This window comes from Lepisma saccharinum, chromosome 30 (assembly GCF_977018435.1).
Source record: "Lepisma saccharinum chromosome 30, izLepSacc3.1, whole genome shotgun sequence".
Taxonomy (NCBI): Eukaryota; Metazoa; Arthropoda; class Insecta; order Zygentoma; family Lepismatidae; genus Lepisma; species Lepisma saccharinum.
This window is the reverse complement of record NC_139258.1, coordinates 20524061-20548071: the sequence shown is the minus strand read 5'-3', so window position 1 is coordinate 20548071 and position 24011 is coordinate 20524061. Positions and strand designations below refer to the sequence as shown.

The following is a 24011-nucleotide window of genomic DNA, read 5'->3' as shown; positions in this document are numbered from 1 at the left end:
ACACTAAAGGTACGGCCCGGGGCATAGGCGCCGACTCAATGGGGCTTGGGGGGGCTCGAGGCCCCCCCGATGTTAACGATGTGGAGGCAGAGCCCCCCAAATAATTTTGCTTTAGAGGATCTAATGTATTATTTTACTTCTCTTGTAAAGTTTACTCTGAATTGTGCCACATGAACTTAACTTTAAATACACATTTGAAATGTTCTAGACCATCAACTTGGGGGCTGAGATCGCTAAACCATCAACTTTGTTGGGGCTATGACCAGAGACAGCAAAACACATGACTTATTACTATATACTAATTATGCAATTATGAGTATTGTTAAAATTTTTACTAAAAAGAGTTTCAAGAGACGATGTGCATGAACTAGGGGAGTGGATGGAACTTTTGGGCTACAAATGGCTCTAACATGACATTCTGAACGAGATCATTGATATATTAGGGAGATCTGTTTTGCGCTCCGTGGTAGCAATGTTAAAAGTCGGGAATATTTTGCTATTATGGCTGACGAAACTTGTGACATATCCATCCGTGGACAATTAATATTCTGCATTCGAACTGTGAATAAAAATTTTGATATTTTTGAGAAATTCATGGGCTTTTATGAGATTCCGAACACTGAGGCCAAAACTTAAAAAAGGGAGAGAGTGAGTCATTCATTAATTTATTTCAGTGATCAGAGCCCCCCAATAATTTTGACAAGTCGGCGCCCCTGGCCAGGTTTGCCCACAGGGGATATTATGGCGCAGGTTGCGCCATCGAGATTTTTGGGGGGATTTTTCCCTTCAAATAATATAAAATTCAACATTTCTATCTTTTTTTCCAAAGATTTTACATCTTAAATGTACCATATTTAATCCACTATATGATGGAAGTGTTTAAGGTATTATCAAAGTTGGGTGGGGAGATATCCAACCTTTACATATTAGGCTTTAATTGACATGTGGGTTCTGGGAGAGAGATTCTGAATTAAATTTTGGGGGGACACTATCCAACTGTAGATCTTAGATTATGGCGGCTATTTTAATTAGAAGGGGTTTGAGCATTAAATTTAAGGGGGTATCCAATTCTTGTGTACTACTATTGCCTTAGACTGTTGCGGAAATTCTGGTGTGGAGACTGAGAATTATTATTATTATTATTATTATTTTTTTGGAGGAGGCAATATCCACTCTTCAATATCAACAGTAAGTCTGAAATTTATTATTAAATTTAAAGGGGGCGATAGAAAGCTCTTGATAAACTGTTAAATCTTATATTGTCAAGGGATTTCTGTTGTGGAGAGAGAATTCGAACATTAAATTTTGGAGACTATATTTAGCGATATGGAATCCACACATTTTCGACCCCGAACGTGCCAAAGGAGAAGCTGGAAAAGACTAAGAAAGTATTGACATCCTATTAAATTAATATTCTTGAAAGCCTGCAAAGAAATGGATTTGAGAATTTTCTTGCTCGCTTCGCTCGCATTCTATTGGTAGGATGCGTGTTTGGCGCTTTACTGAGGTGAATGTGAAGTTTATATACTATAGCTGCATTACAAGACAAACGATATTCTCGATTATGATGAACGATTTTAGGGGTGGTCTTGACTGATGGCACCCCTGTTTAGGGAGGAGGGGGCAGATCAAGTATAGTGTTCAGTAAAGCTAAGAAAAATGATACTTTCGGTAGACACAGTGTCGTATATAAATACTTTGTGCGGATTACGATATGGTTTGAGGGCGGGAAAGATCTGATTTGGGGGGTGCATGACATGATTTTGGGGGGATGGGCACCCCTGGGCACGGCCATGAAATTGGGCGGGTGGCAGAAGTTCGCGCTGTTACCACGTTGGAGCACAACCACGTGTGTTCGTAGGCTTAAGAGAATTGAAAGATCTCGTAGAGTTGGTCTTTGTAATCCATGTGATACAAACTGACAGTATTTGCGGCCTGGAGCTGGAGAGAACCCGGCCTGACGCTCTAACTAAGCAACGCAGCCAGGTTGACGTTGCCACACAGTGCGCGGGAACCAGCGACTTTTGTCCCGCTCTCGCTTTGCTTTTCCCACATGTGGCACCAGCGCAATTCTACCCAGCCGCCTATTTTCATGGCCGTTCGTTCCGTGTTTCTCTCATGGGCGCCATCAAGGAAGGTCAAGGGAATACTAGACCCTCCCTCCCCTCCCTGCCCTTTGGAATAATTATTTAGTTAGGCTATTCCCTAACTCTTATTTCTTATTATTTGTTTTCTGTTTCCGAGTGAAAATTTCTAATTCGTTTTCTGATAGTGCTTACCTTACTAGGTTTTGCTGTCATCTTGTACGAGGGACGTTCCGAAAGTAAGGTTCGTCATTTTTTTTCACAGGGAAGCTTTATTACAAACAGAAGAATACAATGTCATAGCAAAATACAATCTTTTGGCTATTTTTCCAGATAGCCGTCACCGACATTGATACATTTGTCGTACCGTGAAATAATATTTGAAGAAACCCTCCTGGTAAAAAACGGTGCCCAGCGATTTAAGAAAGTTATTCACAGCCTGTTGCACCTCTTCCTTGCTTCCGAGGTGACGTCTCGATAGTGCTGATTTCAACACAGGAAAAAGGTGGAAGTCTGATGGGGCAAGATCAGGGCTGTAGGCCGGGTGTTACAATCTCTCCCACCCCAGGCGACGAATGTGTTCTGCAGTGACCCTTGCTGTGTGGGGTCTTGCATTGTCGTCCAAGAACAAAACCACTCAACGTCGTCTCCATAGACACTCTGAAGGCATTGATGAATATCTTAAACACTAGTCCCATGCGTCCATTCATAGCACACGACAGCACACACTTCCATTTGTGACCACGTTTCCAGCACACGTCTTTCTGCTACACTGGTTTGCACTCGAATGAGCTCGGGCACGTCGATTTCCTGCTTCTCTCTATTCCTCGGCACTCTGCGCATGCGCCATCGCTCCTCTGCTCTCGCTCTTCCCATCGTCAATTCAGGAAAGATTATCTTTTGTTATGGCAATGTGTTTTCTCACTTTGTAATACAGCTTCCCCGTGAAAAAAATGATGAAACTTTCTTTTTGAATGTCCCTCGTAATTAAAGGTTCCGGGTTTGGTGAACTTACTTTCCAAACCCGACAACGGGGAGGGGTAAGTTACTCACACATGAGACCCCGCGATAATTCAAATTAACACCAGTTGGCGTTTTAAGTGCACTTTATGCACAGATAAGCTAATCGGGACTGTACCCGAACCACTATATAGCTACTTCCACCAGGTATCGAACGCCAGATCCCTTGATTGTAAGTCGACGAACGCTACCGAAGATGCCTGAATTTAAATTTACTAACCGTTTGCCGCTACTACTACTACTATTATCGGTATTATTCTCTGGGAACAAAGGCTTTGGTCCTCTTCAAGTTGGTTTGATGTTATTATTATTTGTTATTCTGATCAAGGAACTACTCTAAATATTGTGGTGTGTACCGTAAGATTAAAAAAAAGCTATTATTACGTTCAAAGTAAATGTAAACATAAGATCTGTTATTTCTATAAATTACGAAACGAATAGCTCTGACCGAAATATATTATAGTTTCTGAATTTCCGGTTCGCCCGCAACGAGTTGTAAATGGAGGCAAATATAGTAAAAGAACTTTCTCTTCTTCTCTTCATCTATTGTTAGAGGAATTAATGTAACAGAGGTAAGGTAAAAATAGGTACAGTTCGCCGGGCATGTAGCACCGTGTCACGAAGGCACATTTAGGTGATGTGGGGGCCCTACACATTCTCGATCTTGACCATTTTGGAGGTGATGTGATCAGCACCACGCTCCGGCCAGAGCCGCTTTATGTGGGGACAAGGCCAGAAAAATTCCCACCTTAGATCACCCACGCCGGAAATCGAACACGGGTCTCCCGCGTAGCAGTCAGACGCCATATATACATTTCTTTTCTTTTTAAAGGAGGATCCCTAAGCCGTCCCACACATCAAACACTCATATAAATTAATCTCAATTCTCTCTTTCATTCAGGACAGACCAACACAAATATAGATGTCTGAACCGGGATTCGAACCCGGTACTCCGACACGAAGGTCGACACTAGATAACCGCAGACCTTTAATGTAACAAAAGACGGACTATTGTATAGTATATTAAATAAATGTAAATAAAATGCATGTCCAATGTCGCGGCAGGAAATGAGTTCCGGAACCAAACTGATTTACCGGAACGGAGTTCCAGTGCGTTCCGGTTCAATTTAAGCCCTCGCCGTAACTTGATAAGTAAGAAAGTGTTGGGTCACACCATGTGTGTATGCAGGACAGGAAGGAAGCACGTTGGTGGACAAGTGCTTCAACGGAAACATAATTCCTGATTTTGCAATGCAGAAGTGAAATGAAGGTCGCCGATCACGCAGTCTGCACGCAGTCGCAACGCGTGTCACCGTGAATCCGCGGAATCCCTGTCAAACATATTCATTCAAAGTGGGTAAATCAAGACGAGAGGAGCTATTATCCAATGCAATGCTCATTGCTACAGTGTGTCTACTTAAGAAGAAGCTGAAACATGACGCTAGTGTCAAGTGAATGATATGCTAGCAGCGCGGAGGTCATAGAGAAGTTTTCAGGGTAAGAGAGATGAAGAAGAAAAGTCCACTTTATGCACAGATAGGCTAAACAGGACTGGACTTACAGTTTAAAGTGTGATCGAGCCGCTGTGTCTCCACCGGGGATCACACCCGTGACCTGACCACATACAGCGTTACCATTATGCCATCGGGTAGGTTCTAAGAGTGACACACAGATATTTAATGTATAAATGGAGAGAGATTATGTGACAGATAGAAGAAGAGAGAAAAAATGGAGACAGCGAGTGAGAGACAAAGTGACACAGAGAGAGAGAGAGAGAGAGAGAGAGAGAGAGAGAGAGAGAGAGGGGGGGAAGATGTAGATGATGAAGGAAGAGAGAGGGGAGACAGAAACATAGATTGTGAGAAAAAGATAGAGGTATTGAGTAAACTGAGACAAGACGGACGGAGAAAGAGACATTGTGTGACAAAGCGAGAGAGAGAGAGGAAGATATATGATGGAGAGAAGGGTGCAGAAAGAGAGAGAGAGAATTACGTGATAGAAGAAGTGAGACAGAGGTACATTGACAGTGTGTCAATGCTATTATGAAAATAAGTAGAAAATGAATGAAATACGTTGCGAAAGAATTAGAGAGCGACATGTTAAGATTTGCAAATACGGACTGAACCCACAGTTTACAGTGAGACCCGAACCAATTTCCTCTATAGGGAAATCAACTCGGGACCCCTGGATTACAAGGTGAGATCGTTATCACTAGGACTCGGAAGTTATAGACCTATAAATTGCCAAAAAAAACTATAAAAAGACCTAAAAATATTAAAAAAAGGACCTAAAAAAATAAAAAAGGACGTATAAATGTGATCCAAATTAATTAGTAACTTCAGTTTTAATTACATATTTAATGAATAAAATAAAATACAAAATTCTGGTGGTATGGAACACACAGTGCGAAAAAACTGAAAGCTTCAAAAGAAGAGAAAGTTACCACTTACAGCGCGACCTTCCAGATAAGTTACGGTTAAAGGACCTTGTACTGTACCAGCTTCAGTCGTCCAAAAAAGTTTTTCTCTGGTTTCAGGGATGGTTCAAGTATATATATATATATTTTTTATTTCTTTGCTACAGAAAAGATGTTTAAGAGGTGATGAACTGATGATGATTCGAATTGAGAATGTGCAGTAAAAACGTAGTCGAAAGAAGGTAAAGTTGCAAAAAAAATAGGCTAAAAAAGGACCAATAAGCCAAAAAACGCCGAAAAAGGCAAAAAAGGACAAATAAAACCCACCTTTTTCTGGCCTACAATGACCCAAAATGAACATATATTATGTTGGGCCTCGTCTTCGAACACTAGGGGAAAAAAAATTTTTCCTCAACTTCCGAGGAATGCCATCAGGCAAAAACAAGAATACAAAAAGAAGAAAAAGAGAATAAGGATTACAAACTAAATAAGAGTTAGGGAACTACAAACATGCCTAGCTTTTGGTTGGACAGCGAGACCTTGAATAGCCGTGAAAAAATCCTTCTAATGGTAATAGTCCAGACGTTGGCCTGTGAATCGTAGGGCAACGAAATGAAGGCCCTTATAAGTACCAGAAGCAATTTGCCCGTCCAGACATCCTAATGGAATCTTTTGAATGCCTTATTTAGCTGTCTGCCACTGCTCTGGGTTAGACCACGGGCCATTTTCATGGTTGACCTATCTTACATTAGATAATTCCCTTGAAGATGGGAGGCTCTATTGTTCTTTAATACCCCTTGCTTCTTTCTTCTTTATCCTATTGTGTTTTAACCTTCAAACATTCACATACGAGCCAACAGAATGGAGAAGTTCTCACTGAGAGCAAGCTGCTAATTCTTACGGGGTAGGTTAGGTCACTGCCAAATTTTCAGTGTGAAGCCGGGACAGACCCTTACCCAGGATATTTTAGAGGAGTGGGCAGATCTGAAAATGTGGATAAAGGGAAAGTATAATAAATAAACCAAACCAACAACAATATGAACGCGCTTTCTCTTGCCCAAATAAATACATCTGTATTTATGACCGTTAGAGGCCAAGGGTAGTAAAAGGTTGTGTAAATACAGATAACATAAGTACTGCAGAAAATTTTACGCTGAGTTCTTTAGAGGATTTACGAAAAAATCGATGAGAAACCAATCCCCTATCTATTACTCATCATTCATCCTCTGATGAGAGCACTCGTCATTGGCATGACGAGTTAACGCTTGGCAATGCGAAAGGTACAAAATCACACTAAGGAACTGAACTACAGAAAAGACAATGGTCACTCGTTGGGTTTTGTGAACCGTTGAACCTGAATCATGGCTGGGTGTTAGGATAATTACCTGTCTATCTGAAGTATTAAGCTGAATAGAATATGCGAAGTCCTCTGTTAGCTTCTCCAATTCGTCGACCAGAGCGTCGTTCCACTTCTGACCTACTGCTCTGCTAACCACCTCTTCTCTCTCAACTCAATCCCAAAAGTCAGTCCCCTCTCATCTTGTCTCACCTCTATATCACTAGGCCATCGAGCTCTTCCTCTATGCCGAATCGTGTTTTTAATTGCCACCATGCAAACCGCTGACTCTATAACCAGAAGTATTACCTGTTTCCTGAATGCTCAGGAGGTTTGCATGGCACAACACAATGCATTGTAAACGTGCCTCAGAGGTTGAGACAACTGAGAAAAACAAGTGAATGCCCTGGTCAACGTGAAGCGTTCAGAGAGACTTAATAAAATAAACATATAATCTTAGGGATTGATACGATATTTTACAAGCTCAAGGGGGGTTTAAACCCCGTAACCCACCCCTTGCGTACGCCACTGGTTGGAGTATTAGATGTAACCACCAAAGCTATGGTATTATTCCACCTTGATGTCGAGTTTCAGTATTATGGTCCAAAGTAACGGAAAATATTAAACTCACCGATAGACCCTCCCCCCAACCCTCTGATCCGCCAATCAGTAACACAGTCCTTTATAGACAAGAGTTGTCACGTGGCATACAGCTTGGTGCTTATTGTTTACATTCAATTCTCAGCAGTATTCGAATAGTGTTGTTTTCAGCAAATTAACACTGTTTTCAAGTTCCCTTTAATTTTCTTATACCAGCAACATTGAATAACAATGATAATTCTATAGTTAGAAAATAACATATTTATGAATTAAATTATACGTATTAGCAATGAAAAATATATACGTATCTCAATGTTAGTAAAAAAAGGACATTTTCGGATCACGACTGTAGTTCGAAAAAACAGAACTTAAAAGGAATGGGCGTCGCCAGATCTTTTCCTAAGGGGTGGTCGAATCAAAGATGCCGAGGACACCTTCCTCAAAAATATTGTGACACAGACCAGTGGCGCAGAAGTTTGCCAAGGGGAGTTCATTTGAAAAATTATTGCATTATCGGAATTTTAAATTATGTTATTGTTATTATTAATAATTATTATTATGTTATTATTATTATATTACTAGTAGTAGTAGTACTAGTAGCAGCAGCAGCAACAGTATAAGTAGTAGCAGTTTTAGTTTAGTTTATTTTAGCATTCAATAAATTTATCATATGAATAATAACTAGCCCACTTGTTATAACCAAGATTACATAATAGTTATTTCTAACATTAGTAGCAGTAGCAGCAACGAACGCAGTAGTATAAGAAGCTTCGGAATTAACAAATTTTAATTTCTCTTTAATTCTGTAGTTTGAAAAATACGTATCATTATTACATAATAATACATAATAATCAAATCATACACATATTTAGACAACAATTTGTATAAAATGGGTAAGGGACTTTAAACTAAGTAAGTATTTTATTTCGTAGGAAAGACAGATTTATTAAAGAGAAGTAGATGAAAATTAGATGCAAATTTCCAGGGGAGTCGACCGACCGGTTCACCCCCCCCCCCTCCTGCCGACGCCCATGGTAGCCTTGCATCAATGATTATAAAACTAAAAGTACCCAATATTCCAGACTGCAAACTTCTGGAGCCTGGTTCTCACCACAAACAATCTATTAATTTATGCAAAGACAAAATCGAAACTCTTACAATATCTGAAAAATCGTCAATGTTAATTTCGTAGGTTTCGAGGGGGGCATAACACCCTTGCCACTCCTTGGGTACGGGAATGAATAGGGACTTATTTTTAATCCTAAAGAAAGAAATGAAGAAAATAAGGGGCCCATTGCTACTCTACATCCCTTTTTTAATCTAGGTATTTAATTCCTTCTTTACCCGCCTCGGTGGTTATGTACGTTGAGTAGTCGACCCAGGACATTGCCAACCAAGGTTCCGTGTTCAAATCCGGAATTGTCATTATGCCCCTCTGTATGACCATCATCAGTCAAAGCACCCTATCGACATTAAAAAAATAATAAAAGTTGGTTATTACACAGACTTTCCCTCGCTATCTTTGAATTTCGTTTAATTTGTTATCTTTTATTCCCTAGGTTTCTACTCAATTTTCATCCTAAAAGTCACAAACATCAGCGAGATGCGCCGGACTCGAACCCGTCACCACTGTTGTCGTAGCGCGGTAATCGCTCCGCCACGGAGTCCAAATGGGAAGTTCAAATTATTTAATTCCAGTGGTCTTTTGTATAAACAGAAGGTTGAACAGGCACGTAATGCATCTTCGGCCGTTTCAAATACCTCCGTGGCAGAGTGGTTAGCATAGCGCGCTACGACGCCAAGGTTACGGGTTCGAATCCTGATTTTGGCAAGGGGATTATTTGTGATTGTCCCTTCACCAAAATCATCACTTAGCCTCGAGCTTTATGTCATATTTATAAAAGGTAAATAAATGAGAACAATTGAAACTTGTTTAAGGCGATTCTCGTGCCCGCACAGCAATGACGACTATCAATTGTCGACGGGATAAAAAGAAGATTATTGTTCTGTACTAAGCCCCGCGACAAGTTAAGTTTGCAGCAGGTTTTATGTATTAATCCGCTTGAGAACGACACTGCATCTCCCGTGCCAGTCTTGCCTCAACCACCGAGCTGTTCATATCGCAGACAGTGAGAAAACCGTCAGGATTGCAGCGGAACTATATTCTGCGCGCACGTTTGGGTCTGTATATGCAAAAAGTTGCTGCAAAGTTAACCTGTCGCTGGGCTTAGTTGGTAAGAAAACACTGCACCTGCTTTTAATTTCTTTGTCCGTAATTTCCTTATTCTGCCATCGGTAATATAAACTATGTGTTGCGCTAAAGGTACGAAGAATAAATTATAATATGGCTAATTATATGCAAGACAATTACGAAATTATACAGAAATATGTCTTATTACGAGAAAATTGAAAAAATATGTTGTAAAATTGCTAAATTGGTAAAATATGTAAAAATATGCCTCATCGAGATCGTCTATTTGGCTGTTTTTTATCAGATACGTAAAGATCTCACCCGAGTATTCGATTCGTTGCCAATTAAAAAAAAATGTTATAAACCTTTAACATACGAGTAAAGTCCTGACCCTAATCATCACCCATTCTCATTTTCACGATTAGCCAAAAGTGGCAGAAAAACTAAGTAAAATAAAGCAAATCAAACAAAAAATTGAGAGATGAAAGGGAAATACATATAGAGAGAAACGTAAGAGAAAGAGAGACAGCAAGATTGAAATAATGAAGGAAGAGTAAAAAGCTTAAAACAGAGAAGAAAGTGAGAGAGATAACGTATAAACAGAAAGAGAGAGATAGATAGAAACACAGGAAGCAAAGGAAAACAGACAAAGAAGGAGAGAAAACAGGAAGAAAGCGAAGCGAAGAAACATGATAGAAAGAAACAGATAGAGAAACAGGAATAAAGAGAGACACAAAAAGGAAGAAGAGGAAGAGATAGAACGAGAAAACATAGGAAAGAATCAACTGAAAATAGAGAGCGAGAGATAGGGTAAAAGCAAGGTCCATGGAATCAGTCTTCCTCCCTGCCTGAAAAGGTTCCGCCATAACTGGACTTTCTAACAACCCCCGCGGTCGAGAATTCTGTGACGTCGTCGTGGAAGCACTTTCCTTCCTTCGCCAGTCTTTTTACATTGAAGCGCATTGGAGGCAAGAATGTTTTCAATTAGTATACAGCCATATGTGTATGCAATTGTTCTTGGAGTTTTTGTATGCAACGTCGTGTTTAAAGGAAGGATCCGGGGTGATCAAGCTCCCCAGGAAAAGTTGCCAAGTACTAAAATCAGTGACGTGCGGTGACGTCGACACTTGGGGTAGCAGTCAGTGGCGTACTCAAGGGGGGGGGGGTTGGTGTGAGTCACACCCCTCCTCCCTTTAGGGCCAGTATTCCTTCAAAAAAGAAGAATGTCAATAACAGGAAAAGATTGCAAAAATTATGAATGAGTACTAGAAAAAAGTACACGTAACCCCCACCCACATTCGAAAATAAAAAACTATTTGATTTGACTTTAAGCCAGAGATCCTGGGTTCGAATCTCGGATTGGCCATTTGTGTTCTTTGTGTGTGTTCCTTCATCTATTTTGTTGTACCAAGGGTGGCGGAAAAGCGAAGTAAAATAAACCAATTTGAGCAATCAATCAATGATTTGATTTCATTTTTGTTACTTAGCGTCGCTTTTTTGTCACATTTGGTTAATTGTGAAGATGATACGATGAAACTGATGAAGGGACGAGCACAGGGAACGCCCATGCCCGGGTCGGGGTTCGAACCCGGAACGCCTGGTGTCGTAGCGCGTTGTGATAACCACTCCCCCGCGCTTGGTTGATTTGGTGACAGGAAACAAAACACAACACACTTTTTTGTAGTTTCTTCAATGATATTCATTTGACTTTTTGAGTTCTGAGATACATTTTTCATTCCAAATTATTTCATTATTCACTGCAACACATAGGACAAGAATGCGCACTCATCACGGGTTCGAATCCTGGCCTGGATTGTTCATATGAGGTCCCTTCACCAATTTTATCATATCATCACTCAATCCTCATTTTCGCGATAACCAAATGTGGCAGAAAAGCGAAGTAAAATAAACCAAACCAACAACAATATGAACACGCGGTCTCTTGCACAAATAAATACATCCGTATTTATGACTGTTAGAGACAACGAGTAGTATATTTAAATAAAACACTACTAAAACGAGAGCCAGAGAGAGCCTGAGCACATATTTGTAATTTAATCATTATATATTCCATATTTGAAAAAGAAAAAAAGAAAGAAAGCATAACATTATTGTCTGCATATAACACGTTCCCATTTTATAAATAATAAAACTACATCCCATATTATACATACACACATATTGTACAACGTGTAAAAGGTTGTGTAAATACAGAGAACATAAGTACTGCAGAAAATTTTACCCTGTGTTCTTTAGAGGATTTATAAAAAAATTATGAGAAACCAATCCCCTATCTGTCCTATAGGAGATAGACTGGGGGACCTGAAAGCCTGGGCTTTTAACCATTGCAGCGGGGGGCGTGGGGGCAAGGGAAGTAGAGGTAGAAATCTTCCTTTTCCTTGGGCCGGCCGTTTCTACCTGGAAACTGGCCTGGCTGAAGAAGAGCGAGCTAGGGTATCCAGCCTGCTTTGCCCGCGGAGAACACCGATGGACGAGAAGTGCGTGGAAAAGAAGGTGTTGCATATGAGCTGTGGTGGCTTTAACAAGACAATAAATATTGTGATTTGAATATAATTCGAGATGTGAGATTGATTGATCTATCTCTGCTAGACTAGCTACTCCTCAGTGCACGTCACTGACTAAAATTAAATAATACTTGATTGCAGTATGCAGGGTTTAGAGTGAGCCGGAACGCTCCGGAACTCCCGTTTGTTGGCGGAATTCAGTTCCTGCTGCAACATAATACACGAAAGTCCATCCTTTCTTACACCTTGTAAACAATAGGTAAAGAGGAGAGAGAGCTAAATTTGTCTCTTGTCAGTGGGTGGTCCGAAATTTAGAAAAAAATATACATTTCAGTCAGTGCAATTCATTTAAGTTTTAATTGAGAACCTAATTTCCTGAAGTGACAAACGCGATAGATCTTGTGTTTATAGGATGCAATAAAAATAATAATATAATCACTCCATTTTTCTCTTGCACGATCAGTTATGAATGACGAATTGTTTTATTTTACTTGGCGCTTTTTGCTACTTTTGGCTAATTGTGAAGACGAGGTAAAATGGTGGTAGATATAAATGAGCACACAACAGGAGCCCCATAGAGAAATATACTGTTAAATGCATATTCTTACACCATCTCTTTACTGTTCATGTAGGTAAGGTAAAGTTCCCATTGCACATTTCACCGTGCCATTAACCACACATCTTAGATCTCGTCATTTTAGATGTGTGATCAGCATCACGCTCCGGCCGACTTAGCCCACCCAAAGGGTTGTTCCCAAGAACCCATTTATTTTTCAAATGACTTTGTCAAAGCAGAGGGAAAGCTTGCTTCCGCGGTGACGTCACAAGTTTACGATCCCCGCCCCTCGCGGAAAAGGGGCTGTTCTGGTACCTCTTAAAACTGGGTAGGGGAAAGCCTTCACTTAACTTTGGGCTTTGGCTGAAAGAATAACAGAGGAACAAACTGAAACACGTTATGAATTTTGTCGCTAGATGGCAGGCGCTGTCTCGTTGCTTTCGGAATTTTCTCGAGTAGCGTCTTCATTGTATTTGTTTCTCTATATGCTGCCCCATTAAACAACTGAGCATGTAATTAATACAGAAGAACGTAGTAAGATTTCACTGAATGTTGTTTTACATGCAATGTAAATATGTGTAATTAAACGATAGACAAGAAAGTCAAATTCCTGTTGTGTCGATGATTCTCCGATTTCATGAGGCACCTTCAGCCCTTGATTGTCATTGGTTAGTCGCCTTTGACGTCAGTGCCGGTCAACACGTAGCTTATCGGAAGCCTTCGTCTGCGGCGGAGTGAGAGGCCGATGAGAGATTGTGCAAGGTTGAAGTAGGACGGCTTCGGTGTTTGGTGGTGTAGTCATGAAACAAGTGTGAATTGCTTGGTTTTTTAAGATGTGTTTCTTCGTATAGGATTATTACATCGTGTAGTGGTTTTTATTACCGGGAGTGCTAAAAGTACCCGCAAAGTTGTGACGGGTAGAACTGATATTTACAAGAGACCAAGCCCATAACATAAAACAGATATGGCGCTACCTTCAGATTTTCGTCCATCGGGAAATTGGAATGAACTACTAACCAAAAGACTTAGGAGAAAATCACTTACGCTAGAACTGTGCATAGGATTAATATTGTTAGCTTCTAGTTGTGTGCAGGTAAGCTTTTATTTTTCTTAAATAGTTGAATATAATGGTTGTGGGTAATGCACGAATATTGTTACATTTCGATTTATTTGCTTCCGTAATGTAGGTAAATGCAAGATAAATTAACATTTTTATGGGAGCTTTTCCCTGAGTAAGGCAAACTGAGGGATCCATTTTTTGGAAGGAAAGAGAGGACATTAAAGATGTACAAAACTCGCATGCTTTTGACATAAGTACACATCTCTAATTATTTTCAACATACACATTACAATTTGACAGGAATCGCACGAAAGTAAAGAACTGATGTTACACAGAGCTCTCCTTTGATACACGCTGAGTCTGGTCGTTTGACCTTAACACCAAACTGAATGTTCTGTCAAATGTGATGTATTGTTGCTGAGGCTTCGACTGCATGTTGCAGTATATTATGGTTGAAGATGGCGAGAAATAATTCACCATTGCATTTCCATACATGCATAACTCCTGCACACGAAACTCTGTTGTTAATGGGCAATTTAGGATTTTTATTTTCAAGTTTTAAAATATGGTTGAACATGTTTATTCCATGGGATGTCAGAAACTGATACTGTCATAAAACTAGACTTAAAGGATAGCCCTAACATTTTTACTGTATATTTTCAATACTGCAATGAAGTGGTGTTTTTAATAATGTTTGAAGAATCGATTGAGGGTGGTGGTTGAAAAATGTAATTGGCATATAACTTTCGTGATGTACAGTACAATATAGTAATAATATTCTGTAACGGGAGAGCATAATGATTATTTTTTTGGAGTTTTAATTCAGCTGAAATCACATCTGGTTATCTTATAGTGCTGCGTCCTGAAATGGGCCGAACGTTTTGATAAATTTGTACTGCAAGGAATGGTGGTCTCGAGTTTAGTGGTATTCAAGGCTGAGGTAGAAAGTATTGCAACCATAATATCCTTCAAAACCTTTTTGTACTACAGATTTTTATTTAAATGCCATTAGTTCACTTATTTGCCATGTTTCAACAACAAAGATTAGGTAAGGAAGTTGAATTTTTCCCGAAAACTAATATTTGTTTCATTGCAGTGGTGATTGCATTTGGCAGTTAGTATTATGCATTTAGCAGTTAGCATTAGTCTTCCAAGATAGTGTAATTGTTTGTAATTCACATGTATGCAAAATGTACTACACTACAGAACATAATTTAAAATTCTTTCACTATCATAATGGTTTACACATAGGCGACAGAACTGTTGGCCTGTAGTCTGATCAATGTTTTGACCAGGAATATTAATAATCATGAAATTCTATTTTATTTATTACGTAATAACAAAATTATAATACAATATAAGTACTTAAAAAATACTATAAAAATGATTACTTACGGTTCGTGAGTATATGTTTTATAGAAAACACAACATTCCGAGATACAACTGGTCTCTTCCTTAGGTGTATTTCTTGGCAATCTGAATTACTTCATGCCTATGTCAATTTACACAAAAGAACAAGGAATAAGATGATAGTAAAAGGTCATGGTTAAAAAGGTATTTGTTAAAACTGCCCTTTATGTGCATAAAACCTCACTTTCTCACATTGCCAAGCATGAACCTCAAACCTAAAAATGACCATAAAAACACGTTAAAACATAATGACCATAAAATCACCTCACCTCAAGCAACGTTGTCTGCACGGTAACTTTTTTTTAAGTACTTATATTGTATTGTAACAACGTGAGTAAGTCGCACACGCCTTTTTTTTAATATATAAATTGAGTTTGAACAAAATTATATTCTTTTATTGCAATATTACTGAGGAAAACACAACCATTTTTATAATTTTGGGTAACATTATCGTATGAGGGAAACTGATTCCTTCAAATTTACAGGAGAAAGTACTTACGGAAATTATTTTCTTTAGCGTTGTGGAAGTTCCTGAATGTAGATTTGATCCATTTTAATGTGAATGCGTGTTGTTTTCTGCGAAAATCTCTGTCCGATACGCTGTTTCTGCTCCCGCCATTTGCTTTCTGCACGAGAGTGCAATGTTCCATGTGTTAAGATGATGCAACCCTGTAGCCAGTGTTGCAGCCTCGCCGTGTTTTCACTAGAACATGACGTGTCGAGTATTTTTAATTATTTTTTTTTTAACTATGCTTGCCTAACCTAACCTTACGAAAAATGGTTTGTGGGGCTAACGTCAATGGTTTGCGACGTATTAGCATAATTTCAAATCCGGGCACGAAAGTAGATATTTTCCAGTGAATGAGGTTGCAACACGGCATAAATCGACAAAAACTCTCAGAATGCCCCCTAAACCAGTACGCTATCGCCCGCCATAATGTGTTACAGATTCGAAACAACAAGTAACAGTAAGTACTCGTAAATAGAAGAAATAGACATTATCTTAGTTAGAAATGCATTATTTCACCTTAAGAAATGTTCCATATTCGAAAATAACACGTTAGCAATGTAAAGAAGTCTGAAATATATGATTCGTAGGTGTTTCCCTCATATGATAATAGTACCTAATTTTGTTTGGAATTCACTTTTGATGTTAACTAATTTGCATAACTTTAGTAATAAATTAAATAATTTATTACATGTTGATAAGAGAGATGTACATTCTACTTCTAGTTTCATCCCCCTCAATATATTGAGGGAAAACAAGTAAAAATAGGTTCATCTTCACTTCACAAGTAGATGGTACTTTAGTCCATATACTGACTACCTCATTTATACACCAGATATACAAGACCAGAAAGCGATAGCATTGTCTGGGCTTGAAAAACCTTCAATTATATCCCAGGGTGAGCGATGCGCTCACACTTACACCAACAGATGGTTAAATGAAAGGTTGAATAAGATTTCAATGAATTTACTTCAGTCTGAGCAAGACCTTGCTATAAGGTTGAAATGTCATGTTTATAGTGTTATAGCTATTTTATAATAAAGTCAGTATTTTTGGTGTTTCACTAATATGTCTGTTAATACATACCTTTAGTGTCTTAGTGATTACATACTGCAGAACGTATGAAGAACGATTTTTGTCTTCCCTATACTCCTACACGATTCTTTGCTTGTGAGCAGCCATTTGTTTACTGTTGTCTTGGAATACGGACTGCTGCTACCATGTACTTATGTGCATGAAGTGGGAAGAGAGATTTCATTACATTGGGCAGGTCAGGTTTAGGGCTCTTAGCACTTTATAATATCCCTAAATCCTTTTGTTAGGTGGGTCAGGTTTGGGGCACCTAGCATTAAAATAACATTTCTAAATACTTGGAATACCTGATCTCTTAATATGTGATCTTGTGAATGAACCCCTCTTCAAGTCTTGTGTGAAAATTTGCAAAATAACTTGCGAGAGTTGACCAAAGATTGAGAATGCCTGCTTGCGTAAGCTACAATCAAAACTTATTTCTCCTGAAATTAATCAACAGTTAAGAGCTTAGTAAAGTTGCTTCAAACTTAACTTCCACAATCTTTTCCGTTCTTAAACTTGTGAGAATTCATTATACATTTGGAACTTTTACCATTCTAAGACATGCATCAAAATGAAGTTGATTAGTCTGGCATAATCTGCCGTTCTTTCACCCTGAACCTTAATTGTATATCTGGGTTTTTCTAGCCGGCCCCCATCGTGGAGTGGTTAGCACATCATGCTACTATGCCAGGGATCCCAGGTTCGAATCCTGGCCTGGGCATGGATGTTTGTAAATGTCCATTCATCAATTTCATCATGTCGTTACTCATCCACATCTTTGCAAATTAGCCAGAAGTGGCACAAGAAGAGAATTATCAATCAATCTGGCTTCTCCCAACATGTAATTGACAAGCACCATTTGTTTATAGTGTTTATTTACTAAATGTTTGGTTCAAGGAGGTGAAGGAGCACTTGGCGCATACCCTCTCTAGTAATTGGATGTTACTTTAGTGAAGAATGAGTAACAAGGCTTCTCCATATTCATCTTTGGATGGTAACAGCATTTGTTTGCAGACTTAGTTGACACCTTCGCCAATGTATGCGCATAGATATTTCACATACATTGTGCAACAAACGTTGAGACTGAATGGACAAATGCTTAGTGTGCAATGGTAATTAAGTAGCCATTGTTCCTTGTAGAAATTAAAGCCAGGTAGCCTCAGCAATTCCTGGCTGCGTACCTATGTGGGAAGAGTCCAGGAAAATTTGATGCTGTTTTACAGATCAGAAATGTTCTTTTTGGTGAATGAATTAGACAGGGAACAAATGACTAGGCTACATATGCTTAGACATACTTCAAAAACATAAATAACGTATTATGTAGAGAAGCGTTATTTCCTGAAAATTGCAATGCTTCAATACTGGCATGGTATTTTTGTCCTGCCATGTGTAAAAAGTCTTGGGTTGTAGAAAAGTGAAATAATTGTTATACAAATCAATGACTCAGTGTCTACACAAACATTTTAAGGAGTCTTAAATATGTCAATGGAGTCTTGGGATGGTGACTGAAAGGGAGGGGTGGGGGGACATGCCACACTCACAATACCATATAATGTTCTACCAGTTCTATTTGCATGGCGAACAAGTACTGTAAGTTAATGTTAGTTTCAATGCATTGAATGACACCACTATTTTAGGGTACTATGAAATCCTCCTTATAGGCCTAATTTTGTATGAATTGTGAACATTTATCCTATATTCCTATCTAGAGTTAAATATTACTACATGCATACAGTACATAGTACTGTGCTTTCTTTTATAACCTGAGGTAATCAATTAGGGTTGCATAATTTTTCCCAAGCATGTTGTGCCAATGTTTTTCTCTATTTGATTACTAACAGGAATTTCCAGTGATTTTTAGTCTATAAAATTATTGCACCGGGCTTGTGACTTGCCAAAGCCTAGTGAGGCAGCAAATAAGGTGACCGACCATACGTCCTGTATTAGTCAGTCCCTTTTTTTTATTTTGAATGTAAAGTGGGAGACCAAAATGTCCCTTTTTGTGACTGACTTATTGGCTTAGAATTCCTGCAATAATTGTTGTGTAGAAATTATTTAACATTTCAATGTCAGCTATGTGCCATATACCAATTTTCATAAAATATTTGAGTTTCTTCTGTTTATCTTGAACTAATGCCTCCACTGAAGGTACATGAATGGTTTGTGGACAAGTGAAAGCTATGTTGACTAATAAGGTGAAATTTGATCACATGTGTGTGAACTTTTACAGAGTGTTATTTGCAAAGAAGGGTGTAACATCGGAAAAATATCAGCAAATGAATTCTAATTATAAAGGACTTATTGGTTGGAGTGCATTACATATTACCATATTATGTATGCTGTTTACGCAGTATTTATTTATCTGATTAGTTTTCAAAAGTAAATATTTGTGATGAACCTGTTTTTATATTAAAATGTCTGCATTTTGACGTCCAGTTTTTCCTTCAGGAAAATGTGAATAATGTTGCGTTTTGTTTTAAAAATTTGGTAACAGCAGCAAAAGCGACATAAAATAATAAATCCAGGTTCGAATTCTGGCATGGACATGTTCCACTGCATGTACTCCCATCATTTTCATTTCATCGTTTATGCTTATTGTCGCAATAGCCTAAAGAAGCAGTAATGTGGGCTTAAGAATAAGAAGAAAAATGTTTAAAATCTGCAGGAGAAGCATATTTCACAAAATCTGGAAAAGTATTCATTCCTGTAAGGGTCTTTAAATTCCAACCAATACTTTCCCTACTTATCAGATCAAAGCAGGGTGTAAGGGGCGGCGCCCAAAAGTGAACCTCACTTCCACGTAGTACACCTCGGACAAACTAACGAGGCTCTGGCGACTGGCTCTATGGCCAGTACAGTATAATTCTGTGTTGTGTCCTATATTTCGTCCTTGTGTGTACAGAGTGCCCTTAGAGCCTCAGCTTTTAACTGGTCAGAATGTGTGGCCGCGGTGGCTCAGTCGGTAACGCGTCTGACTACCATGCTAAAGGTCCCGGGTTCGATCCCCGGCCGATTCAAATCCGGGAACTTTTCTAAAGTTGGAAGCGGCCCCGGCGCCCACCCAGCGTCGAATAACATGAGTACCTGGGGGGTACAGGCGGTCAGGGTCGTGATGCTGATCACATCACCCCCACTCACGACCGGATCAAGAAAGTGTGGGGCGTTACCCCTATACGCCTTCATGGCGTGGTGCTATGCACAGAGAAGCCCTTTACCTGTTTTTTTACCTTTTACCATTATGTTATTTTAGTTAACACAATTTCTTATACAGGGCATTCGAGACTCGGCAGCAAGCGGCCCGGCATCAGCGCTTTTCTCCACCGGTGAACGGGTCCGCGACAGTCTCACGCTACAGTTCTGTTTTTTTCGCTCTCCCCGCCTTCGCTCTCTTTCCCTTTCTGTTGACGTTGCAGACTGACGCCAGTATAATCCTCCCTCGGAAGTTGTGTTGTGTTGTGTCGTGTCCGTGTGGGAGATTGTGGCTTAATATGGCACCACAAAAGTTTACATTACAACAAAGGATTTATCTTGTCGAGTGTTATTTCGGAAAGAGGAATTGTGGAGAAGTGTGACGACGGTTTGCAACAAAATTTCCTGGTGTTCCCATTCCACGTAGGACCACTATATTATATGGGAAATCTAAAAAATGAACTACACAAAGACAATCCGCACACCATCCGTAAGTTAAAAGAGAGTATTGTACGAGAATTACAGTAGACCAACTTGCACGTGTAAATCCCAATTTCTTTCGGAGATGCCAGGAATGTGTTGCAGCAGAGGGACATAGTTTCCAACGCCTTCTTTAGTCAAGGTTAGTATACAATATGAAAACTGTAATTTTAATAGCAGACGTCGCGGACCCGTTCCCCGGGAAAGACAAGCGCTGATGCCGGGCCGCTTGCCGCCGAGTCTCGTAGCGAATGTCAGGGAATGCTTTATATATGTTTTGCATATAGGGGTATAACGTTAGGGGTGCAAAATAGCCTTGAAATGCTGCCGCACCCAAAAGTTTTAAAATTCAAATTCCAACCAATACTTACATACCAACTAAAGCCGTAGTTTAGCATAAGAATGTTTATCCTAAGATCGTGGAAAAATTTCAAGAGTGGATTAATCATTGACCTTGACATTGTACATACGAAACATTACACACACTGCTCTCACTGATATGATAAACCGTGAAACCGTTATATGTTCCAAGTTTACCATTCATAAGTCTGAGGAGGCAGCGGATGTTATGAATCTTGTGTGTAATGCTTACATCGGCAACTTTTCTATTATTGTGTGGGCGCAAGATATACAAATCTCATTTGTATGCAATGAAAGAAATGGGGAACATGTGTGCCGTTCTTCAGTCTTTATCTTCTGCAGTCAACACATGCGTTTGTTTGCAGTTCATTACACTAACAATACTGTCGAAAGTAGATAATATTCGCATGTGCAAGTCAAGTGGTTGTTTATACTCTGTTTATACCTTCAGGGACATGAATCTCGTCAAAAATAAGGAGTTGGCTTCTGCGTCCTAATATATATATATACACACACGCACCCCTTAATTTTCTACTGCACCCCTTTTTCAATACTAACTCTAGCCTTCTTAAACCTAAAGGTTTATGGCTGCAGCAACACAAGCTTTCCATCTGTCCCTATACTGGTCAAGATCAGTCTTTTCCATTAGCCAAAAGCAGGCGAACTGCGGCGTAAAATGAATCGCCATTGAGCGTAGTGATGCCCTGTTCAACATGACATGCAAGCCATTGATCCTAATCTGAAAGAGAAACTGTGTACCTTCCTACTGGCGGCAATCTCTTCAAAGAACATTGTTGTTTTTTCTTCAGCGTTGTTGTTAAGAATGGTTTCTTCTACATTGTATCAAATTATAAAACACATGGTTGTTGCGGTCAAAGCAAGCAAAAATGAAGCAAGTCACTGGTAGGGTCAGTTTTATTGACTTATTTCTCGTAGAAGCCTAATTAATCTTGCCGTCGCCGCTGTACACACCAATCGAATACCTTGCTCTGGTGGTCGTGGGTGCTAATATGCTAACAACTCAGGTTGTTAATAAAAAGATGTTTGCTCATCCAGAATACTCTAAAATATTATTTATTAAATCTAATTTTCGGAGACAGCACAATGTTCTAATTGTACAAAATGCACGTATAAGCATGCGCACTGTACCTTATTAGGAGGCAGGTCGAAAATGTCTTGATGAAAGTTCAGTTGGGGGAATGAAAAAACTACATTCCACGTTTTACAAACTCTGTTGATGCTTACAAAACGGTATATTGATTTGTAGAGTTGATTCGCCCCTCCCACCCATCCCGTAATAAAAAATGTGTACATTTAGGCGTAATTACATACATGTCGTACTTCTGTTGCTGAAATTGAATTCATATTTACTTCAAGTAAAGGAAAGCTGAATGTAATCAATTTTCACAACTCTTAAACTAAAATTTCATTACAGGTATTCTTGCGAATTGAGTGCATATAAATTTACAAATATTGGTTGATATACGTAACTCTGCCAGCCGGTATTAACATTAGAATGAACTTGTGCAGTCTTAGAAAAATACTGTATCCTACAAAGTTACTCTTCGCTCAGCTGATACAAGGGTTTTATATTAGGGATGGCCAGATCCGGATCCGAAATTCGGATCCGGTTGGTACCGGATCCTAAAGATCCGGATCCTAAAATTTTTCGGATCCGGATTCGTTTGCCATCCCACATGCGCTTCTTTGGAAAGTAAGAATGTGCTTATAACATATTGTTACCTGCTAATATACATACATACATATATATATATATATATATTTATATATATATATATATGTATGTTCGATACCCGGTGGAGGCACATAGTGGTTCGGATCCCACTTTAAACTGTAGGTCCAGTCCCGATTAGCCTTACTGTGCATAAAGTGGACTTAAAACACCAACTCAATATATATATATATATATATATATTGTAGTGTGACGTCGGGTAAGGTATTGGATCGAGTCACGCCGGGATGTAGCTTAGATAAATACGATAGGATTTAAGTTTGAGTTTGTGTAGCAAATTATGTCATCCGTATATGCAGATATCTCGAAACTATCTATACCAAATAAAAGTATAGATATTATATTGTTTATGATTTGACTATTTGTTTTCAATATATCTAGTGTGTGTGTGCGCGTGCGCGATTTGTAATTAATTAATACACTTACAAGGGAGGTCTGTCTCCCCATCCGATTTCCATGAAACTTGGCAGGTGTATAGAGGCCCCCGTCAAATGTCAAGATGAGGAGAAACTAAAGTGGGGATCTGACCCCGAAACCACGTAAATATGGCATAGGAAGAAACAGGGGGGCATAGGGCCTCTCTATACACCTGTCAAATTTCATGAGAATCGGAGGGGGACACAGGGGTCAGATGATCCTCACGTCAATTTGTCCTCATTTTGACATTTGAGGCGGGTTTTGCCCCCCAAAACAGTTTTTTAGCCGAAACAAAAAAAAAACAAAAAAAAACTTGTATTTCTTCCTTTGGGCCCCTCTATACAACTGCCACGTTTCAGGGAAATCGGAGGGGAACACAGGGGTCAGATCCCCACTTCAATTTGTCCTCATCTTGACATTTGAGATGAGCTTGCCCCTAGAACAAATTTTTTGCCGAAACAAAAAAACACGTATTTCTTCATTTGGGCCCGTTTATACACACACCTGCCAAGTTTCATGGAAATCGGAGGGGGACACAGGGGTCAAATCCCCACTTTAATATGTCCTCATCTTGACAATTGAGTGGATTTCGCCCTGTAAAACAGTTTTTTTAGCTGAAACAAAAATGTCTTCCTTTGGGCCCGTTTATACACACACCTGCCAAGTTTCATGGAAATCGGAGGGGGACACATAAGTCAAATACCCACTTAAATTTGTCCTCATATTGACATTTGAGGGTTGCCCCCTAAAACAGTTTTTTAGCCGAAACAAAAAAAAGCACGTATTTCTTCATTTGGGCCCGTTTATACACACACCTGCCAAGTATCATGGAAATCGGAGGGGGACACAGGGGTCCGATCCTCACTTCAATTTGTCCTCATCTTGAAATTTGAGGGGGTTTTGTCCCCGCTAAAATCGTTTTTTAGCTGAAACAAAAAAAACACCTATTTCTTCCAATGGGCCCCTCTATACACCTGCCAAGTTTTATGGAAATCGGAGGGACACAGGGGTCAGATCCTCACTTCAATTTGT

The 24011-nt window shown here is 39.3% G+C and overlaps 1 protein-coding gene across 6 annotated transcripts in view; it reads left to right on the top strand.

The window, feature by feature from the left end:
- The first annotated feature begins 13429 nt into the window (after positions 1–13429).
- The window catches only part of Npc1a (Niemann-Pick type C-1a), a 139971-nt gene continuing 129389 nt past the window's right edge, over positions 13430–24011 (top strand). For 3 of the 6 annotated variants that reach the window (XR_014441014.1, XR_014441013.1, XM_083115569.1), the window contains exon 1: positions 13430–13821. Coding sequence is in view for 3 of the 6 variants with exons in the window: in XM_083115569.1 (XP_082971695.1) it covers positions 13693–13821 (129 nt within the window). In the remaining 3 variants the exon portion in view is untranslated. The remainder of the gene's footprint in view (positions 13822–24011) is intronic. The other 3 variants (XR_014441015.1, XM_083115571.1, XM_083115570.1) reach the window with 2 other exon arrangements.